The sequence below is a fragment of the Monocercomonoides exilis genome (genome assembly GCF_001643675.1).
Source record: "Monocercomonoides exilis strain PA203 chromosome Unknown scaffold18-1597598, whole genome shotgun sequence".
Classification (NCBI taxonomy): domain Eukaryota; phylum Preaxostyla; order Oxymonadida; family Polymastigidae; genus Monocercomonoides; species Monocercomonoides exilis.
In genome coordinates this window covers 1,254,923-1,275,179 of record NW_027150563.1, presented here as the reverse complement: position 1 = coordinate 1,275,179, position 20,257 = coordinate 1,254,923, and the positions used below count along the sequence as shown (strand labels likewise).

The following is a 20,257-nucleotide window of genomic DNA, read 5'->3' as shown; positions in this document are numbered from 1 at the left end:
ATTGAAAATGTCAGATAAAATCGTTTATACACGCACACGTTTTCAATTACGTATGCACATTACATTTTTCTTAACGCTCTTTACAAAAAACTTGGCTTTTTAAGGAATTCATCCTGCTCTCAAGTCTTTAGAGAATCTTAAACTTATTGCAAAGGAATTGAAGCCTTTGATTACTTCCGATGATATCTGTTTGTGCAAGAGATAATTTCGAATAACAATATTTATTTTCATATGTTTCTTTTTTTAAAGGTGTTTTGGCTGCTGCTGTAACTGAAATGATTCCTCTTTTGGAGCTTCGAAATGAAGAAAAAATCGAACAAATTCCTACAAACATATTAATGCATTTATTTTCTTTAATATCATTATCAATGAAAACAATTGCGAAAATCAAGTTTGTTTTTGCCTTTAATCATATTTATGAAATATGTCATTTTTTGAAACAGAGACTATCCTACGGATGAACTGATCGCAATTAGAAAATTTATGAGAAAAGCGCTATCATTTGTGCTCCTTGTTATAAAAACTCAACCTCATTTTACAGAAGCATTTGATCTTCTGGGACAATTTTTCCCTTTTAACTTTGATACACTTACAACTGCTGCTGAGAGAAAGATGAGAAAAGAGCTCAAACCAGTAGAATATGTTCCAGAGAGTAGTTTAAAGGAACTTATGGATCCACATGCCACACTTTCATTCTTTTCTGGCTGTAACATTCATCTGAGTCTAACCAACAAATTGGTTAAGCATCGCTTTAACCAGATTATAACAACAAGAATGTTTACTGACTGGAGCACAAATCCACGCCCACCTCATTGTCCAACGTACCATCAAATGTATTGTATTCTCAAGGCAATGAGAACTGTATGTGAAAATAGGATTATAAAGGCTTAAGACATTTTTGAATAAAACTCACTTTATTGAAATAGAAGAAATTAAAATGAGGATAAAACTGATTAGGTTTTAAGAGTTTTTGATTTTTCCTTGACCGTTGCTTTTCAATTTAGAAATTTGACAACTTTGTTGTTTTTTATTTCATATTTAATTTAATCCTAATCGTTTTTTTCGCCTTTTAATATTATCAACATAAATTCAGTTATCTTTAATAATCCTCCCGCGGCATTTAATACAAACTCAACGATTTGGCACTTGCTTAATGAATATTTTCCTGAGTAACATCAACAAGCAAAGCATTCCCGAAGAGAAAGGACTGACATTAATCAAGAAAACTGTCTGCCTAATCGAGCAGTTTATGATATACGGACTGGTTTGTTCTCAGTTTGATTTTCACACATAATTAAAATACATATTTTTTCAAATTTTGTAACCTTCAAATAAAAATTTTAAATTATTCTTTTCGAATTAAATGAATTGCAATGCACTTTCTGTTATAATTTGTCAATGCACTTCTTTCATTCACCAACAGTGGTCATCAACCACAAAGCAAATGGACACGATCTCAAAGATCGACGACTTCCACCTGCGGATGGGAATAACCCTGCTCAACGCGACCTCCGCACCATACCTTCCGAACTACGGCATCCGAATCATCTATCTCTTCATGAAGACAATGAACGCAAACTACGACCCACTCAGGCCTCTGAAAACGCCTCCATTCAACAAATTCCGGCACCCGCTGTCGGCGATGGGGGACATCCCGATGCCGTCGACGACTGTGATGCCGCTGACAACAGGGCCGAAAGAGGTGAAGACGATCTGCAAGATCTTCGCGATGGTTAATCGACTGCAGCAGGTTCTGGAGGTGCTGAAGACGAGGGCGCAGAAGGAGATTGATGAGGAAAGAGAGGAGAGGAATAGGAGAGAAAAGGAGAAAGAGAGAGAGAAAGTGAAAGAAGCGAGGAGGAAGAGGAGGAGGATTAGAAAAAAGGAAGGGGTTTTTAGTTTCGATTTAATGTGTGAAGGAGGAGAAGACGAATTCGATGAAGACACGGAGGAGGAAGAAGAAGAGGGAGAAGAAGAAGAAGAGGAAGAGGAAGAGGAGGAAGAAGAAGACGAGGAATTTGAAGAAGAAGAGAATGAAGAAGAAGAAAAAGAGGAATCAACACAGGATGAAAATGAGGTTAAAACTAAAAGTGATGGAGATGATAAAGGCACAGAGAAAAAGGCAGAAGCGGATGAAGAATATGACAAAGGCAACGTTGAAACAACCGAAAAGGCAGACAAACCAGACAACTCAGAAGAAGCCGAAGTTTCAGATGAAAAGGAGAAGCAATCAGAGAAACAGGGTGAAAACAGCAGCAGCAGTACTCTTAATGAAAGTGATGCTGAAAATGGTGGTGATTATGATAATAATCATTCAAATGAGACAAGCGAAGGAAAAAGAAACGAGGAAATTGAATCAAAACAGCTGCCGATAGAAAGGACAAAAAGGAATGCAAAGCAAAAAGCTGCAAAAAGATCGCAATTCAAATTGAAGGCAAAGCGAAAGGGAGAATGCAGAGTTAAAGGGCCTCTTGAGAAAGAATACGACCTTATCAACGAGAAAGTGAAGGAGATTGTGGAAGTGGTGGAGAAGTTTTATATTTTGACAACAGAAACAAAAGTTATTGTGCAGCAGATAAAGACGCTTTGCGCGGAGCCGCTTTTTGAAGAAGAGAAAGAGAAAGAGAGAGAGAAAGAGAAGGTGAAGGAGAAAGAAAGAGAAAGAGAAAGAGAAAGAGAAAGAGAGAAAGAGAAGGATAAAGGAAAGGAAAGTGGGAAAGAATCGAGTGAAAGTGGTGAAGGCAAAAAAGAAGAGAAAGAGAAAAAATCAGAATCAAGTTTAGAAAAAGATGAAAGCGAGAAAATTGAAAAGAAAATTGATGATCAACAATCAAGTTCTTCCAATGTCACATCATCATCATCATCATCATCATCATCATCATCATCATCTTCTTCTTCTTCTTCTTCTTCTTCTTCTTCTTCTTCTTCTTCTTCTTCTTCTTCTTCTTCTTCTTCTTCTTCGAATGAAATCGATTTCAGTCCTGATAATCTTCTTCATCCACCTCTTCCATTGGATATCTTATCAACTAATTCTTCTTCTTCTTCATCAGCTTCATTGGAAACAGACAGGCAACCTCAAATTTACGGAAAGATAGAATTTTGTTTGGACACTCATTATTTTGATTATTTAACTTTTCTTTTAACACTCTTTTTTCCCCCTCCACTTTTTCACTTTTTGTTTCTTATACTTGTTTGCAATCGGAACAAAATAATTTCTTCTTCTTCTTCTTTTCGCATTTAAATAAAACATTTTCTTTCTCTCTGTAAAATATTTTGTTGCAGATGACATTTTCCAAAAGTTTAGGATAACACACGACATCATGTGCCTTTACGCCACCAACAAGCACACAACAGAAGATCTGATCATCATCAAAGCACCGAAGCGGATAAATTCCCCAGAGCATCAGCAATCCATACCCAGTGACAGCTATTACTCATTTGCACAAGAACGGCACGACAAGATGCAACAGCAAAGTCAGCTTCAACTTCAGCATGAGCTTCAGTCGCGTTCTGAAAGTTCTGTTCAGAACGAGGCAGAAGTCAGCGATGTGGAAGCTTCTGGGCAGCAAGATGGAGAACAGGAAGGAGAATCTGCAAACACCGAAACACATTCAGACGAGCAGGAACAAGAATTAATACAAAAAGGGCTGCAATCGACTGACGAGTCTAGTGAGTATCATATCAGTTATTTAAGTAATACAGTTAATCCACCTCCCACTCCGCTTATGCGAGCGATTTGGCCGACGGTTATTCGGCCTCTTCCTCCGTTGCCGATCTATCCAGGCAACGAATGCGTCGAAGCTGAGAAATCTTCACCTATTTTGCCTTTTCATTCATCATCTTCATCATCTTCATCATCGTCATCATCATCTTCTTCTTCGTCTTCTTCATCATCATCATCCACAACTTCATCAATTACATCATCATCATCAACAAATGAACTGGCTCTCTTATCTCCAACTCTCGCTCGGCTTATTCCCTCGCATAGTTCCACAAATTTCCCCCAATTTCTTATGGAATCACAACCGTCTGCATTCGACTTAGACAAAATACGAAGCTTTACCACTTTGCGCTCTCCATTTCTTCTTTCTGTTGTGGATGCGTTTGAGGATAATCTGTTTGAATATGCAGCTCTCACAAGGCCAGGCATTGCGCTGGAAGTGTTCGAGAATGAAATGAAGGAGAAGCACAAAACGTGGAGCGAAGAGGTTTGAAAAACGAAAGAGAATGCTGTGGGAAATAGAAGAAATGAAGATTTGTGGTTTCTTTCTTTTACGAGTCATTATTGAAATAGACATTTTCGAGAATAAATTGAATAAGAGCCTTTTTTTTTAACCTTATTTTCCTCATTGTAATCATCATCATTATCGTTTGAACAATTTGCGCCATTCCTAAACTTTCAAACAGCGTCTTTGGCGTTTCATTGCTGAAATGGCAGAAGCACTTTGCACACTCCACTCCCAAAACATTATTCACAATCGCATCTACAAGACTCATGTATTCGTTTTTCACAGGAAACATTTCCAACTCAGTATGCTTATCGTTATAACCTTTTTTTACAAAATGCCATACAATAAATGATTTATTATTTCATGTGGTTTTTCTAAAATTATATCTTTTGTGTCACTCCGACATATTTGCTTTTTACAATTTTCTTTGATTTAATTAGGCGGCTATTCAGAATTTTTACCATGCTATTCGAACACAGCTTCACCTAATCGACCACCAGAATGGGCAGACAACGCAAAGTTTGATAAATTTTCTCTCTTTTGCTTTCTTCCTCATATTCCACAATTTTGTTTAATTATAATTATTTTTTGGATTTTTTGTTTCAAATTTTATTTGTTCACTAATTTATTTGCTGTTGAAAATATCCGTTCCAATTTTTTCTTCCCTATTCAGAGGATCTCCACAAACAGACATTTGGATGTTAGGTGCTTTAATCGCTCAACTTATCTCTGGAGACAGCGCAGATATAGCGCACTTTGAGTTACCAAGCTATTTCTCTGAAAGTTTCCATTCACTTATCGCATCAATGCTAAATGTGGTATGCAAATTCGATTGCAAATTATCCAATCATTCATTTATATTAATCTAAAATACATTTTTTTGAAAATATTGATTTTTGAATATTCAATCGATTTTCTATTTGTTTATGATTTATTTTTTGTGACAAAAGGATCCTTCAAAGCGAATTACTGCTCAAGAAGTCCTTCAAATTCCTGAAGCATCACAAGCTCTTATTCGTTCTGCTGAACATTTGGCCATATCCACAATTGGAGAAAACTTTTTATCAATATTTAGTAAATCAGGAGATAATGCTCAAAGAGGATATGGAAGTTGTTTAGCTGATGAACTGATTGAAAGATGGAAATCATTTTTTATCAAAACTCGATTTTTGAGGAATTAAACGTTAAATAATTTTTTTCTGTTTTAATTTGCACTTTGATTTTTTTTTTTTTTTGAAACTTTCATTTGATTTCTTATTAAATTTAAAAAAAAGTGTTCAGAAAGCGAAGTTTTCAAAAATGATTTGCCCATTGATATTTCATAACTGGAGAGTGATCTGAACTTTTATTAAATATTGATTCTGAAAGACACTTGTCAAAATGAACGATGAAGTAAATGACTCTGTATGCGAAGCATACCACTGGAGAAATTAGATTATTGATGCGTTTTCCTTCCGTTTTCTTTTTAGAATCCGTACAGTCGTTTGATGGCACTTAAAAAGATGGGAATTGCTCCAAATTATGAGCAAATTCGACAAAAAACCGTGGCCGTTATTGGTGTTGGTGGAATCGGAAGCGTTACATGTGAAATGTTAACGAGATGCGGAATTGGAAAATTGATAATTTTTGATTATGATAAAGTTGAACTTGCAAATATGAATAGGCTTTTCTTTACCCCCGATCAAGTTTGATGACATTACTTGCAAAATATTCGAAATTAATGATTTATATGATTTAATGCTTTTTTAAAAATTTTTTTATATATTTACAAAATATTTATTTTTTAAAAAATTTCTTCTTGAAACAAAGGTGGGTATGACAAAAACTGACGCAGCTGCAAAGACATTGGGAAAAATTAATCCTGATGTGGTAATTACTCCATACTGCTATAATATCACAACAGTTCCAAATTATAAACTTTTCGTTAAAACTCTTCAAACAGAAGGACTTCCTGATCCATCTGATCCATCTAAGCCTCGCCCCGTTGATCTAGTTTTGTGTTGCGTGGATAATCACACAGCAAGAATTACCATTAACAGAGCATGTCTGGAATTGGGAATTGTTTGGTTTGAAAGCGGAGTGAGCGAGACAGCCATCTCTGGCCACATTCAGTTTGTGAAGCCTGGCGCAACCCCATGCTTTGAGTGCCTGCCACCATTGTCAGTGTCAATGGATGTGGATGAATCTAAGATAAAGAGAGAAGGCGTTTGTGCAGCGTCTCTTCCAACCACAATGGGAATCGTTGCTGGAATTATGGTTCAAAACACCTTGAAGCATCTGCTGCACTTTGGATCTGTTGTGTCCTACATCGGATATAATGCATTGAAAGATCATTTCCCGCAAGTGGAACTTCATCCCAATGAAAAATGCACGAATGAATTATGCCGGAGGCGACAAGAGGAATTTAAAGCATTTCTCGAGAAAAAGAAACGGGAAGAAGCAGAATCGAAGAGCTCGTCTTCTTCGTCATCCAGCGGAGAATCGGAAAAGCCAAAAAAAGAGATAGAAAATCCATTTGGCATTGTGATTATTGACGAGTCCGTTGACGTTGTAGATACAACTGCCAATCCAGAGCTTGTATTTGAGTATCCACTTGAATCGTATGTGGCTGAAGAGGAAGACGAGGAAGAAGCCAAAAACGAAGACAAAGACGAAGATCTTGCTTCTTTGATGGCAATGGCAAAATCATTACAAGTGAAGAAGCAGTAAAGACCAGATACTTGTTCGTTGTCAAAAACAATGAGAGTTAACTTTATTATATTTTGAAAGCGAGTTGTTTTAAAAATTCAATTTATCCAATAGTTTTTTTTTCACATTTAAATACTTCGTCAAAAAGGAAGAAAAATAAACGAAGCTTCGGAAAAATAAAATATCACATTAATTGGAGTTCTTTTGGAGCTTATAAACGAAAAAATGATTTGTTATTATCTGAAAATGATAAAAAAAAATTTTAGTTAACTTTTCGAGTCATTTTTGATAATATTTATGAAATGTCGTAATACGTTTTCTTTCAATGCTCGTTCCAAAAAAACGAAAAATAAATTAATTAATAGATATATATGTCAAGAAAATTAATTTGATACTTCATGTGCTTTGAAACAAGATCCACATTTTCTCCAAATGATTTCAGATTCACTTTGAATAAAGGAGAAACGGAAATTGATTTAATGATTCATTTACCGATTTTGTGTCTTGAATGTCTGAGCTCTATCGGAGACTGATTTAAACACAAACTCAAAGTATATCATCTCTTATTTGAAAATGGAAAAATCTTAATAAATCTTTTTTATTGGTATTTTTTATTTTGTAAAATCATATCAGACGCATTGTAATTTGTTTTTCGATTGAAAATAACAGAACACTTCAAGAAAAATCTTCAAAATCAAAAATAGAAATCTGTAAATAATAATAAAATAATTGCTACAAAAATTACAAAAATAATAAAAGAAACAAAACATTTGAATGACAAATTAACAAAAACCAACGGAAATATAATGACTAAAGATTATCCAAAAAAATAAAGAGAAATAAAGAGAAGTAAAAACAATTTACAGCCACCAAAGCACACAGTCACTTCATCATTCAATTCAGAACTCGATTCAAAAATAAGTTTATTTTGAAATAAAGAGAGAAAATAAAAAAATGCAAGAAAACACTTTCAAAAAATCACTCAAAAAAACAGCAACAACTCACAAACAAAATCTATAAATAACGCAATTTTCGAATCTTGAATCTTTAAAAATGCAAAGCAATAACAATCATTTCTGCTTTAATTGCTTCTGTTTCGATTGTTTGCATATAAAAAAACCTATCAAAGCAGAAGAGTTTATTTCTTTTGTATGAATTCATGTACTCTTTTCGGCAAATATACTTCTTTTTTTTTAAATTCGATAACTGTCCTCTTTGTTTTCGTTCTCTTCCTCCTTTTTATCTTCTTCATTCTTTTCAGAACACTCCCATTCTTCATCCAGGTATTCGTCTTCAGAAAGCTCATGAAGTGCACGTTCCCACATTTCCGTTCTCAGCTCAAACTTCGCATCGTCCCTTCTCTGCTTTCCTTTTCTCCTTCTTTCTCGAAATCCTTCCTCCTTCTTCAGCTGCATCAGCACCTTTCCTTTGTTCCGCTTTCTCCTTCTGTTCGTCTGCACCCTCCTCCACTTGTGCTTCGACTGGTATTTTCGTTTGCGACCGAAAAATCTGCTCGTGTAAGTGAATTCAAACAATGGCACCACTTCATCTTTTTTCATTTTCCACAATCCATGCGGAGTCTGCACCCATCTGATCTCCTCGCTCTCGTTGCCTGCCTCTGATGAATCAGAGGTTGTGAAATGCTCATACCAATAAGGATCAGGGGAGGTGTCGCTCTCAACATTTCCGCCTTCCAACTCGGAGAATGAAGATGAATCGCTGAGTGTTGAAACATCAAAAGTCCACTTGTGATACGTCGCTCTTCCACGATAGAAATACAACCAAACTAATTGTTCGTCGAATTCGTCATTATGATTCGGTATTCTCAAAATGTTGTGGTTGAACAATTCGTAAGTCTTTCCACGGCTCAGCGTCACAAAGCTGCAAATTAGCTCATACCACAAAAACATGACCTCTGAAAGCCACTCATATGATTCACACATTGCAATGGTAATAGCCACCAACAGATCTCCAAACCCTTCCTCTTCCAACATCTCCCGAAGCGCCAAAATGTCTGCATAAAAGAAAACAGGGCTTACCTTTCCAAAATACCCATTTAGTGTCTTCAGTTTTGCCCAAGGCCGTGTGATTGTTGTTTGAATCATGTCCCCCACAAAACGCAGCCATGTTCGATATTTATATCCTCTACAATCTTTTCCTCTCGTCAGCAGTTCGCAAATGGTCGACAAAACTCCAGAAAGCATCGCTCTTGCTCTGCTTCTTCCTTCATTTCTTCCGGCACGAATTATGGATGTCAGCAGTTTCAATGCCGGCTTATCCACGCTTCGTCTTTGACTTGAGTGCACCGCGGACATTATGCTGCGAACCACCTCATCATCGTTAAAAAGCGTTAATAGTCTCGATCGTCTCTTCCTTTTCAAGCCCATCAGTTTGCCCGCATCATCAGTAATGTCTCTTCTCTCTCCGAGATATTTCTTCCCAAAGCAGCACACCTCAAGCATCCTCATCGCAGTTTCATTCATCATTCTATGAACGGCGCACCACACCTTTCCCCATTTCCTACCCACTCCCTTTCTCACTTCATCATTGCTGAAACAAGTGCATTCTTTTCCATCACCATAGACACATTCGTGCCAGCAGCAAAGCGTGTCACAGGCTGTGTCAAACACAACATCCCCGAATGCTTCTTCATCCTCAACATACGGCGAGCGCGAGAAATACAGCCCGTCAAGGTAACTCATGCTTTTCTTTTCATCATATTCCTCTTTAAGTATTCGCTTGTATTCTTTAAATCCTTGCTCGATCCGTTCTTCCTTGTCTTTTGCCCGAATCGCATTGTCCAAGTTCCACACCAACCTCAATAGCATCCCTTTTGCAAACCCCGACAAGCTCAGTCTTTCGCTTTCGCATTTGCTATGCTGCTTAAGAATGTGAAATATTCGCTTTTTCACAAATTTTTTGTTGCTCAGCAAAACTCCACCTGAACAAACACATAAACAGCGATAAAATATAAATTACCAAAAACAATCTGTAATCATTGAACAAACTAATATTTGTTCGATTAATGCTCTTTTCCGAAATTATGACAAATAAAGAGAACAACCATCCTTCTGACAATATCGGCTTTTCGTTGCTCTGCATTTCCAGAAATGCGCTGTCCAAATAATAGAAAACAATCTGTGATTGAGCTCCTTTACTCATTTCACTGAAAATCCTTCCATATGAAACAACACGAAACAGCAGCTCTACAATAGGAACCACTTCGTTAAACGAACGCCGTGGCACGCTGAAAAAAAATGTTGTCATATCTTCAACCAACTTGGGATAGTTATGGCTCAAAAGCATTCCGAATGCAGGATCATCACGACTGGAATTAGTCAAACAGTAGCAATGCTTTAATATGCATACCAGTCCATTTAGAAGCAATTGAAGCTCCTTTGGCTCATTGCGACATTCCATGATTGCACATCGCAGCTGTTCAAACGGATATTCCTCACAATTTGGAGACTGGGAAGAGAGAAAACTTGACAATTGGTCAATCAGCTTCACTGACAAAGCTTTTTGAGTACACGCATAAAAGCATTGTGCATCATCCAAAAATTGCCCAACTTCTGCAAAACAAAATTATAAATTAAAAAAAACAAATTTTACCGGAAATTCCTCTTTGCTCCAAACCTGCTCTAAAAGCTTTATTCCATTCAAGCATGCAACAAAATTTCCACGTTTATGTTTCCGTCCTAAGCAAGACAGAGAAACTTTTATTTTTGATAAAAACTTTATTATACGGCATTTTAAAAAAAAAGTGGGCAGAATCAACATTTCATTTCTGAGAAACTGTAATTCTTCAAAGGTACTGAGTATCGCACGAATTAAATAATTAAGCAAAAGTCAACAAAAAAGCTCATTGAAAAGGAAAAGAAAAAATAACTCAAACATCAAACTCATAGACAAAACATGAAAGGAAATATCACAGCCAAAATAAAAGAAAATAAACTCAAAACGTCAAAAGATCAGCACAAAAGAATTATATATAACTTTTACACCGCTGAACATTTTATGAAGTTGCCTTTAAATAACAAAATATCTTCACTTTCAATCCTTATTCTTTGCAGCATATCGAATTATTTGATAATTTCAATAATTTCTCCTTTTCCAAACAATGATTATTTGCATTTCATTTCTTCTTCATTTCCAACACAGTCTTCAAAACCTCTTTCTCTTCTCAAATGCTTGTTTTCCCCTTCTTTGAATAATTCATAATTTCTTTATCATGTCCATTCCTCTGTTGCTATTTCAAAAGCAATTCATCAATATTTGCAAAAAGCTCTTTAATTTTTGTTTCGTTGTATTCCTGTATGTCCTTCAGCATTTTCTCATCTGCTTCAGTAACCATGTTAATTACATAACTTTTCCCTTCATGGCAGCCGGATCTTTCAACTCTGTGAATGAATGGTTCCACATTAATTGGCAAGTCAAAATTCACAACAAACGAAGCATGCTGCACATCAATGCTATGCGCTAATAAATCTGTTGCCACAAGTACTTTGATTTTTCCTTCTCTGAAATCTTTCACAATGCGATCTCTGTCTTCTTTTTCCGATTTTTTCACGAATCGAATCCATTGAAAACTTTCAACTTCTTATCGCTTCTGTGATATAATCCACTTTCTCTTGGTAATTGCAGATGGTGACATATCCAGCAATGGGAATTGTCTCAAAAAGACCGAATGGCACTCCCTTCTTGTATTCTTCTTTCACAACATCCACATAGAATTGTCGAATTCTATCAGGTGAAAATTCTTCTAAAGAAATCATTATTCGAATCAAATAACATAAAATTCAATCGAGCGATTTTATTGAATTCAACTGGCATCCTGTTGACGATCACAAACGATTGCGTTATCTCAGGGGAAAATGAGTTAATGTCTTTTATCATAACATTACACTCTTTTGAAAGATATGCACATGCTCCATCAAGCACACAGATTCGTAGATGCCAAACATCAATAACCTCAGAATATATTATCTTCTCCACAATCTCGGGACCTCCAATAATCATGTGCTGAGGCTTCTCGGCTCCTTTTCGTGCAGCTTCATGAACGTGGTCCTCATCGAAAATGCAATAAATGTGGATTCCTCTAATGTATTTTGCAAGTCCCTTCATTGCCTGAAAAAAAAGAAATAAGCGAAATTATTGTGTATAACAACATAAAAGTGCACACACTCAAAACTCACCCGATGCACATTCGCGACTTGGAGAAATAATCACTGCTTGGATGAAGTGCAGAGAAGGATCAGCAATCTGCAAACAAGCAATCAATTAAGCAAAATGTTTTCCCTGTCCTGACTGAGCCTGCAAAAACCATCGCGTCCTCAAATAATTGGCTTGATGGCCATCTGCTGAACAAGAGATGGTGTGTCAAAACCACATGAAAGTACACCACGAAGTAATTTATCTTTCAAATTCATTCCTCAAAGGTTTTGCACAGTTCATTCGGAGCTTTATCAACTTCCTTGTTCCCATCAGAAAGAGTATCACGTATGTTTGCTGAGGAGGTGAAGGCTCGAAAGGTGACCTATGAAAAAGAAGCAAATAAAATGGCAATTGTGCACCAGATTTTTGTAAGTCTGTGAGCAAAAAAGGTTCCAAACGAAATTTGCACTCCAAACAAAAAGTTATGAAAATTCACACGTTGTTGCCCTTCGAAAAAAGAATCTTTTTTCAATCAAAAATAATAAAATTTTGATATGGGCAGAAATATTTGAACAATTTTTTGTTTTGTTTTTTCCATATAAATCTCTTCAAAACAGCCAAGGATAACGATATTCGGTATTTCAATTATAAAGAAATATGAAAAGGCAAATTAATCACGTAATTTGTTTCTTTTGGTCATGTATTCATAGAAGAACGAAAAAACACATCAACAACCGTCTCCTTGCGTTTTCATGAGTGAAAAACTCAAGCAACTATTTTCACTGCTGCATCTTCTTTTGTGCATCGGATTTCAATTATTTATTCTTATTTAGCCTTTTGTTCAATCTAATTTATCTCTTTCAAACATTCAGTCATTTCAAGTTCAGGTGACTGAGAATTCGGATTTCACGTCTTTTCAGAAAGGAAGCATAAAACGTTTGAAACATTTGGGACATGGTTGATGAATCCTTGGTTTTTGCTGCTTCTTATCACTGAAGCAATTTTTATGTTCTTTTAAAAAAAACAATTTCTTTTCGTGATATACCGCAAGATATTTCCACTTCAATTGATAAAGAGGCACTTTTTTCAATGGAAAGAGGATACCAACCATATAATTGAGAACAATCAAAAAGAATGAAGTTGAAAAATAAACATGGAAAAATGAGAATTGGAGATCATGAAAAACAAATTTCTTTTAGAGTTGCTTCAAAAGATTTCTTTTTTGTGAAATTGCAAGAAAAAATAAGTGACATATGTTTCTCGATATTCTGAAGACTTTCAAATATCATCATCATTATTCTGAAATGAAAACTTCGAAAAGGAACATATTTTGAGAAGATAACTGAAATAATGATGAAGGAAAAACGAAAGAGGTCAACATGCGCTATTTATTTTCTTCATTTTTATTGCGAAAGGAATGAAATGAAAGACAAATCTATTTTCAGTTGAAAATCTGATTATAATATTTATGATCAATATGACCCTTAATAATAATTGATCTCTAAAAAGAAAAAAGAAAATCCATTTTGCACGCCAAAATGAATTTGTTGATTTCTATCGCTGCTATTTTGGGGAGTATAATTTACGGACATTGCTTTCACGAAGATGCTACAAACGACAAAATTGGAATAATTCGTGATTTGAATATTTTGCAAATAATTCCTGCAGATGCTTCAATAGCTTCAATGGAAACTGAAAATAGTTCCAATACAAAGAAAACTCACATTCAAGTTCAATACAACGAGAACAAGCCTGAATACTATGAGCCTGTGGAATGGAAAGGTAAATGGAGAAAGAATCAGAACAACAGAATTGAATTTCCAAACACAAACACAAACAGGAATGTTGACTTAATTGAAGGAGATGCACAAAATGTTTATGTGCGCAACAGAAAGAGGATTTGGACGAGCCTTGAAGAAAGCAAAGTGATGAGCCATGTTATTCTGAGTAACTCGTCTCTTTCGTGCGCGAATCTGGATTTGATAGGAAATGGAAATACAAGTTCTATAACCTTAAGCATTAAAAGTGTTGCAATGGTCATCGGGTGCCGTTTTGAAGTCAGAAATGGAATAAGCCCATTTGATTTGTGTGGGAGTCGATTATTGTTGGCAAACTTGACACTTCGATTTTGGAATTCACAACAAACTCAAATGCCTCCTCTTTTCTCCACAAAATTGAGTGATTTAAAAAGCCAGTCTTCCAATTTTGTCTCAATTTTCTCATCTGAATTTTCTTCATTCCAGACTTCTTCACCTCCATTTCTGTCTTCTTCAAATGTTGAGAGTGTTTCACTCACTAATTTGTTTTTCTCCAATATTTCAACAGCTCCAACACACAGATTTGTCACTTCATCTTTGCGATGTGGATCAAACACTTTGATCAATGATTGCTCATTTTCATCAGTCTGTGATGTGTATGATGGGGGAATTGTTCCTTCAATAAATAACCCCTTTGCATCTTTGACAGTCTCAAACACCTCGTTCATAGAGTGTCGAAGGGCAAGAAATGCAGTTATTAATGGAACAGCAGAGGTACCGTTTAAACCAGGGAGACAGAACATAACAGACAATGGAGCAAATATATTCACTTGGTGCGAGTGGAACGGATCGAGCACAACAGGAAAGAGTGATTCTTCTACAGACAAATTATCGAATGGAGGGGCTATATGCATGGTAAATTTGGGGAATAGAGAACTTTCTGTTTCTCACTGTTCCTTTAATGAATGCGTTGCGCACAGTCGCGGAGGGGGAATAATGTGTCATTCAGTTAAATCTGCTCACATAGAATACAATACATTCAACTCATGTACGGCTCAAAACCATTTTGGAGGAGGAATGTATGTTGTTACAATTTCAAAATGCGTTCGGATAAGCAGATGCGAATTCAAGAGTTGCAAAGCAACAAGCAATGGAGGAGGGATTAATCTCGACAACTTTCAGGTTTCAGCAACAAACTGCATTGAATCAGAAAACGGAGGAGGTGAGAGTGCATGTGTGTTTGATTGCCGCTTCATTTCGTGCTCTGTTGTGAATGATAATGGTGGAGGCTTGTCCTGTCGCAATATTCCAAGTGAATTCAAAATGAGGAGCATTCAGTTTATTTCATGCAATGCATCGTCATATGGAGGAGGCTTGCTTTTGGACCCACAAATGGAAACAGTTTCGAGCAACAGTCATTACTGCCATTTCATCTTTTTTCACAATTGCAATTGCACAAGTTCCACTCCATATGGCCATGATGTGTATTTTGAAGATGATAACAACCTCTTTTCGTCAAGCAATCCGTTCTATGAATCGTACACGACAAATACAAATGATGAGAGAGTGTGTTACAATGGGAGTAGTCTTCAAATGACAGAAAAGAAATGGTGGTTAAAGGAAGGGCCAAAGAATCGGTTTGTTGGGGAAAATGGAGACGACACGAGGAGTTTGTGTGGGATGAGCGAGGCAGTGCCGTGCAAAACAGTGGAGTTTGTTGTTTTTGTGAGTTTGATGCAATCGAGCTCGACAATCACAGTCCTTAGTGGGAAACATCAAAGCGAAATCTCAACAATTGACATCGGAGATAAGATAATTAGTGTTGTGGGGAATGGAAGAGAAGAAAGTCTGATTGGAACAAAATCGCTTTCTGTATCTTCAACAACACTGTTCAGTGTGAAGAGTGGGCAGTTGAATGTTCAACATTTGGGTATCGATCACAACACGACAAGGAGCTCATCTCCGAGTGTGTTTGTCGTTTCGTCTGGGAGTGGGACACTTTCACTGGAGGATGTTCTGATCAATTCTTCAATATCAGAAGAGAGCGTAATATCTTCATCGGTATTTGTGATGGCTCTGTCGCAATTGAGGATGAGTGACGTTGAGATCAAAAACATGAAAATATCTCAGCAACTGTTTGTTGAACCATCATCAGCAGGATCAACATCCGGAGAGAGAATGCTAGTGAATGTGACAGTTCGAAATGTGAATCGGACAACAGAAGGAAATGGAGTCGTGGTGGAAAAGAGTATAAAGGGAGGAGAGAAATTTTCTGTGCAGAATGTGTCGATTGAAAATTGCGTGTGTGAAGAAGGAAATGGAGGGGGAATTTGTGTTTGTTTGACAGATAATGGGGAAGTTGTGATGAATGGAATGAGTGTGATCGATGGATGTGTTGCAGTGGGAATTGAAGGAAATGGAGGGAGAGGAGGAGGGATGTTTGTGGAGATGGAGAGTGGGGGATGTGGATTGACAATTGGAGAGAATATTGAATTTTCGAAAGTGATTGAGAATAATGCCACATATGGGAAGGATGTGTTTGTGAGTTGTGGGAGTGGAGTGTTTTTGGAGTCAAAAGTGAATACCAGCTCATTTGCATTCTTCACTCCACTGTCGATTCCATCAGATGTGTTGAAACTGAGTGGGAGTGATAATGGGGATGAAAATGAAGTTATTCCACTGTTTGTGTATTTGTGCACAATGGGAACAAAGGTGATTGTTGATGGGAGTGGAGGAAATGGGATGGATCACAACCATTGTGGATTTGAGGCATTCAGGTGCCAGACAGTTGATTATTGTGCGAACTCAAGATTGAGCAGCACTGTGAATGAAATAGAGGTTATCTCACCTTCGTCAATAACCAAGGAAATCACAGTACCATCATTTGGTGTGTTAATTTCAGGCAGAATAGTTTCTTCCGATGGAGAGAGGATGGGAGTGAATGTAAGTGATGGAGGATCAGACACACAAGATTGGCTCGTTGGATGTTCGAGTTCACTGACAATGAGCAGACTTTCATTTGTTGTGAAAGGTCAGCTGAATTCAAGGAGAAGTGCATTCATCCATTCAACATCATCAACACTCAGTGTGACGAACTGTTCAGTCTCATTTGAAAGTGGGGCATTGACTGATGGAAAGATAGGATACAGCATCATTGAGATGGCAGGAGGAAATCTGATTGTTGATGGATTTGTGATGGAAAGTGGAGTGACACTGAAGATGAATAGGAAATCACCAATCACAATGACAAGTGGAGTGAAACTGGAGATATTGAACAGCAGAATGAATGGAGTGGAGGTGGATATGGCAGGTGGAAATGGAGGAGGGGGATGCTTGAATGTTGGGATGGGCGTTAATGGGAATGTGAAAATTGAAGAAAGCAATATATCCTCAAGATGTTCAGGTGGAAGTGGAATGAAAGGAGGAGGGATGATGATATCAATTGGAAGTGAAGGAAGTTTGGAAATGAAAAATGTGAATTTATCAGGATGTGAAGTTCCATCAGAGGATAGTTCAGAGAAAAAAGGAGGATTAGGAGGAGGGATATTTGCTGAACTTCCAGAAGAGTTAGGATCCTTTGTGATGGAAGGAATGACATTTGAGGGATGCGAAGCTTGGAAAGGAAGGAACGTGTTTGTGTCAGGATGGGATCTGAGAGAGATTGTGAACAAGGAGCACTTCAAATGGGAGATGAGTGAAGGGGAGTTGAAGTCATTGGATGAGTTGTGTGGATGGGAGAGGAAGATGACAGGAGAGGAGAGATATGTGATTCCACTTGTTGTGTATTTGTGGGATAATTGGAGTGGGGATGGGTTTGTTTCAAAGGAGAAAGGAGGAGACTTCAGTGGGTGTGGGCATTCAGAAGCACCATGTTCATCAATTGACTATCTGAAATCACTGAGATATTCAACACTTGGAGAAGGCGAATCACACATCAAAATAGTCAGATCAGGATTGCTTCAGAAATCAATGTCACTGCTGTCATCATCGTTAACCATACCAATTGTTTCCGTTGAGGGAGAGAGAGAAGGAACAGATCTGAAAGTGAGTGAGGGTGGAAGGAATGAAGGTGAAGGAGAAGGAGGGGGAATGATAGCATCGAATATTATTGTTTCATTCACGAATTTGTCATTTTGTTTACCAAATGAATTGGGGAGATATTCTTCGCTCATTCAATCATTTTCAACCTCCTCTGCAACACTTTCAGTTGTGAGGTGCTCATTTATTTGTGAGGATGAAACAATGAAAGTGAATTATTGTCTGATAAAAGCAGATGGAGGGAGTGTGGCGATTGAGGATTGCACACTTTCTCAGTTCCTGTTGGCGAAAGGGTTCGTGGAATTCACAACAGATGTGAACACTGTTGATGTGATGAACATGTCGATATCGAACATAACGATATCTGAAAGCAGTCTGATGTCACTGAGTCAGTCATCCACAGCAAATATGTTGATCAACAATGCAATGGAGAACACAAAACAAACAGTGAAAGTGAATTGCTCCTCGTTTACGAACATCACATGTTTTGATAACAGAGCATGTGTGATGAGTGCAGGATCGTTCTCAGCTGGGATGGAGTGTGTGGTGGAAGGATGCATAATGACGAAGTGCATGAGTGAGAAGAGTGTGGAAGGAGGAGGGATGAAGATGCTGTTGAAGAGAGGAGTGTCGGAGTTGAAAGTGAGTGGATGTTCATTAGGGATGTGTGTGTGCTCAACAGGCAAAGGAAGGGGAGGAGGGATGATGATTGACGCACTTGATCCAAATGAGAAGAACACCAACACAGAAATGTTACCAATTGGATTGAGATTGGAGAACATCCGATTCATGATGAATGATGCGTTTGTGGGGAAGGATGTGTTCATCAGATGTGATTCGATTGATTCACAATTGAATGAAAGACTGTTTGAACTGGATTTCGACCAGGAAGCGCTGAAGGGGAAGGACTCGATATGTGGGAGCGATGGGGAGGGAAAGATTGATATGGCAAAATTTTTTTGAAAAGTGACATCAGATCAAATATTTGACCCATTGAAGTTAATTATTGTTCATTCCGTTACCATTATTCTCATCAAAAACGAAAAAATTCACTATAATGCTTATCAGTTCATTGCAAACTTCAAAATGAGAAAAAACATTTTGTCACAAAAAATTATATATCTGATTTTTTGATCAAAATTTAATTATTTGTTTCACAATGAAAAAGAGTTTTATTATGTTGAACTATTTTGCATTTGCAACTTCATGAATTGTTCATGGTTTGTTTAGATTTTTTAAAGGAATAAACAAATATTCTGATGATCACTTAAGTTTTAACTTAATCAGAATTTTTTTAAACTCAGATTGAATATCATCTTTCATGGAAGCAAATACAGCTTGCACAAGTTGGAGTGAACAAAATTATTTTAAAAAATTGATGGTTTGCTATTTGTTTTTCTTTATGTTTAATTAATTTTGACACTTTCTTTTTTAGTGTTTCAAATGTGTTACAGATTTCTGAGCACCTTTTGAGAAAGAGCTGGCGATGTGGGGATGCACAACCGACTCGTTTATTGGTGAAGTATATCTTCTGCTGAGGGTTATGAGATACCAGAGTGAGACGATATTTGTGTCTATAACTGCAGACAATCACGCAGATAGCAAACAATGTGGAGAGTTGAGTGCTCCCTGTTATTCATTGGATGTTGGAGTTCAACACATCATTCCTTCATCATATTCGCAACTATTGATATCGGAGGAAACCATCATCAATGGATAATGCAGTTTGCAAAATGTTAGCATTCACTCGTTGAAATCTCCCTCAACCGCTCTGATCAATCTGAACTTAACGATTGTCAGCAATGCGGGAAGCCTTATCACAACCACAGAGAATATTCGAATTGAAAGATTGAAATTCAATTTTGGGAAATCGTTTTCATATTCAGGCAATTCAATCATTCATGAAACAAACGGACAACTTTCTCTTTCATCTGTTTATTTTTCTTCGGTTGTCCAATCAGAAAATATTGAATCTGTTATTCTCAATCCAACATTGTTAACCATCGAAAATAAAGTTCTGCATGTTGATAACTGCTCGATAACAATGCTTTCATTCTACAAGCCTTCATTCGTGCTTCGTGGGGATCAGATTTCGTTGATGAATGTGAAATTAGAGCATATTGAGGCAACATCAGATATCATTGAAATTGGACAAAGCAAAGAAGTTACATTTAATTGGGTTGTAGCTGATGATGTGAAGCTATTAAAAGGATACAACATTGTGATACAAGATTCTGATTCTGTAATAATTTCTGTTGAAATCTCCTCATTCAATAATTGTTCAAGAAATTCAGAAAAAACTTCTTTAACTCCTTCATTTCCTGCATTTCAAACATTTTTTTTAGAAGTATTTATTGAGAAAAAACTCATAAAAAAGATTGATAAAATATT

At 36.9% G+C, this 20,257-nt stretch overlaps 5 protein-coding genes across 5 annotated transcripts; 3 read left to right on the top strand and 2 right to left on the bottom strand.

Moving 5' to 3' along the window:
- Positions 1-7: 7 nt before the first annotated feature.
- Positions 8-5,518, top strand: MONOS_6332 (uncharacterized protein; the record flags this gene model as incomplete). The annotated part of the gene is made up of 11 exons (XM_067876558.1): positions 8-50; positions 105-188; positions 250-391; positions 444-861; positions 1,094-1,264; positions 1,424-3,101; positions 3,283-4,208; positions 4,408-4,531; positions 4,670-4,748; positions 4,903-5,047; positions 5,180-5,518. The coding sequence occupies 11 exons, from the start codon at positions 8-10 to the stop codon at positions 5,408-5,410; spliced, it is 4,041 nt and encodes a 1,346-aa protein (XP_067728951.1). The 3' UTR covers positions 5,411-5,518.
- Positions 5,519-5,576: 58 nt separating this feature from the next.
- MONOS_6331 (putative UBA5, UFM1-specific E1 activating enzyme) lies at positions 5,577-7,111 on the top strand. The gene is made up of 3 exons (XM_067876557.1): positions 5,577-5,633; positions 5,699-5,914; positions 6,039-7,111. The coding sequence occupies exons 1-3, from the start codon at positions 5,610-5,612 to the stop codon at positions 6,936-6,938; spliced, it is 1,140 nt and encodes a 379-aa protein (XP_067728950.1). The 5' UTR covers positions 5,577-5,609; the 3' UTR covers positions 6,939-7,111.
- Positions 7,112-8,110: 999 nt separating this feature from the next.
- On the bottom strand, positions 8,111-10,659 carry MONOS_6330 (uncharacterized protein; the record flags this gene model as incomplete). Its single annotated transcript, XM_067876556.1, has 3 exons — positions 10,554-10,659; positions 9,926-10,489; positions 8,111-9,858 (listed from the first exon to the last, which is right to left on the bottom strand). The coding sequence occupies exons 1-3, from the start codon at positions 10,582-10,584 to the stop codon at positions 8,111-8,113; spliced, it is 2,343 nt and encodes a 780-aa protein (XP_067728949.1). The 5' UTR covers positions 10,585-10,659.
- An 850-nt stretch (positions 10,660-11,509) lies between these two features.
- MONOS_6329 (uncharacterized protein) lies at positions 11,510-11,692 on the bottom strand (the record flags this gene model as incomplete). The annotated part of the gene is made up of 1 exon (XM_067876554.1): positions 11,510-11,692. One exon carries the CDS (start codon positions 11,690-11,692, stop codon positions 11,510-11,512), a length of 183 nt encoding a protein of 60 aa, XP_067728948.1.
- A 1,917-nt stretch (positions 11,693-13,609) lies between these two features.
- On the top strand, positions 13,610-18,829 carry MONOS_6328 (uncharacterized protein; the record flags this gene model as incomplete). Its single annotated transcript, XM_067876553.1, has 1 exon — positions 13,610-18,829. One exon carries the CDS (start codon positions 13,610-13,612, stop codon positions 18,827-18,829), a length of 5,220 nt encoding a protein of 1,739 aa, XP_067728947.1.
- Positions 18,830-20,257: the final 1,428 nt, after the last annotated feature.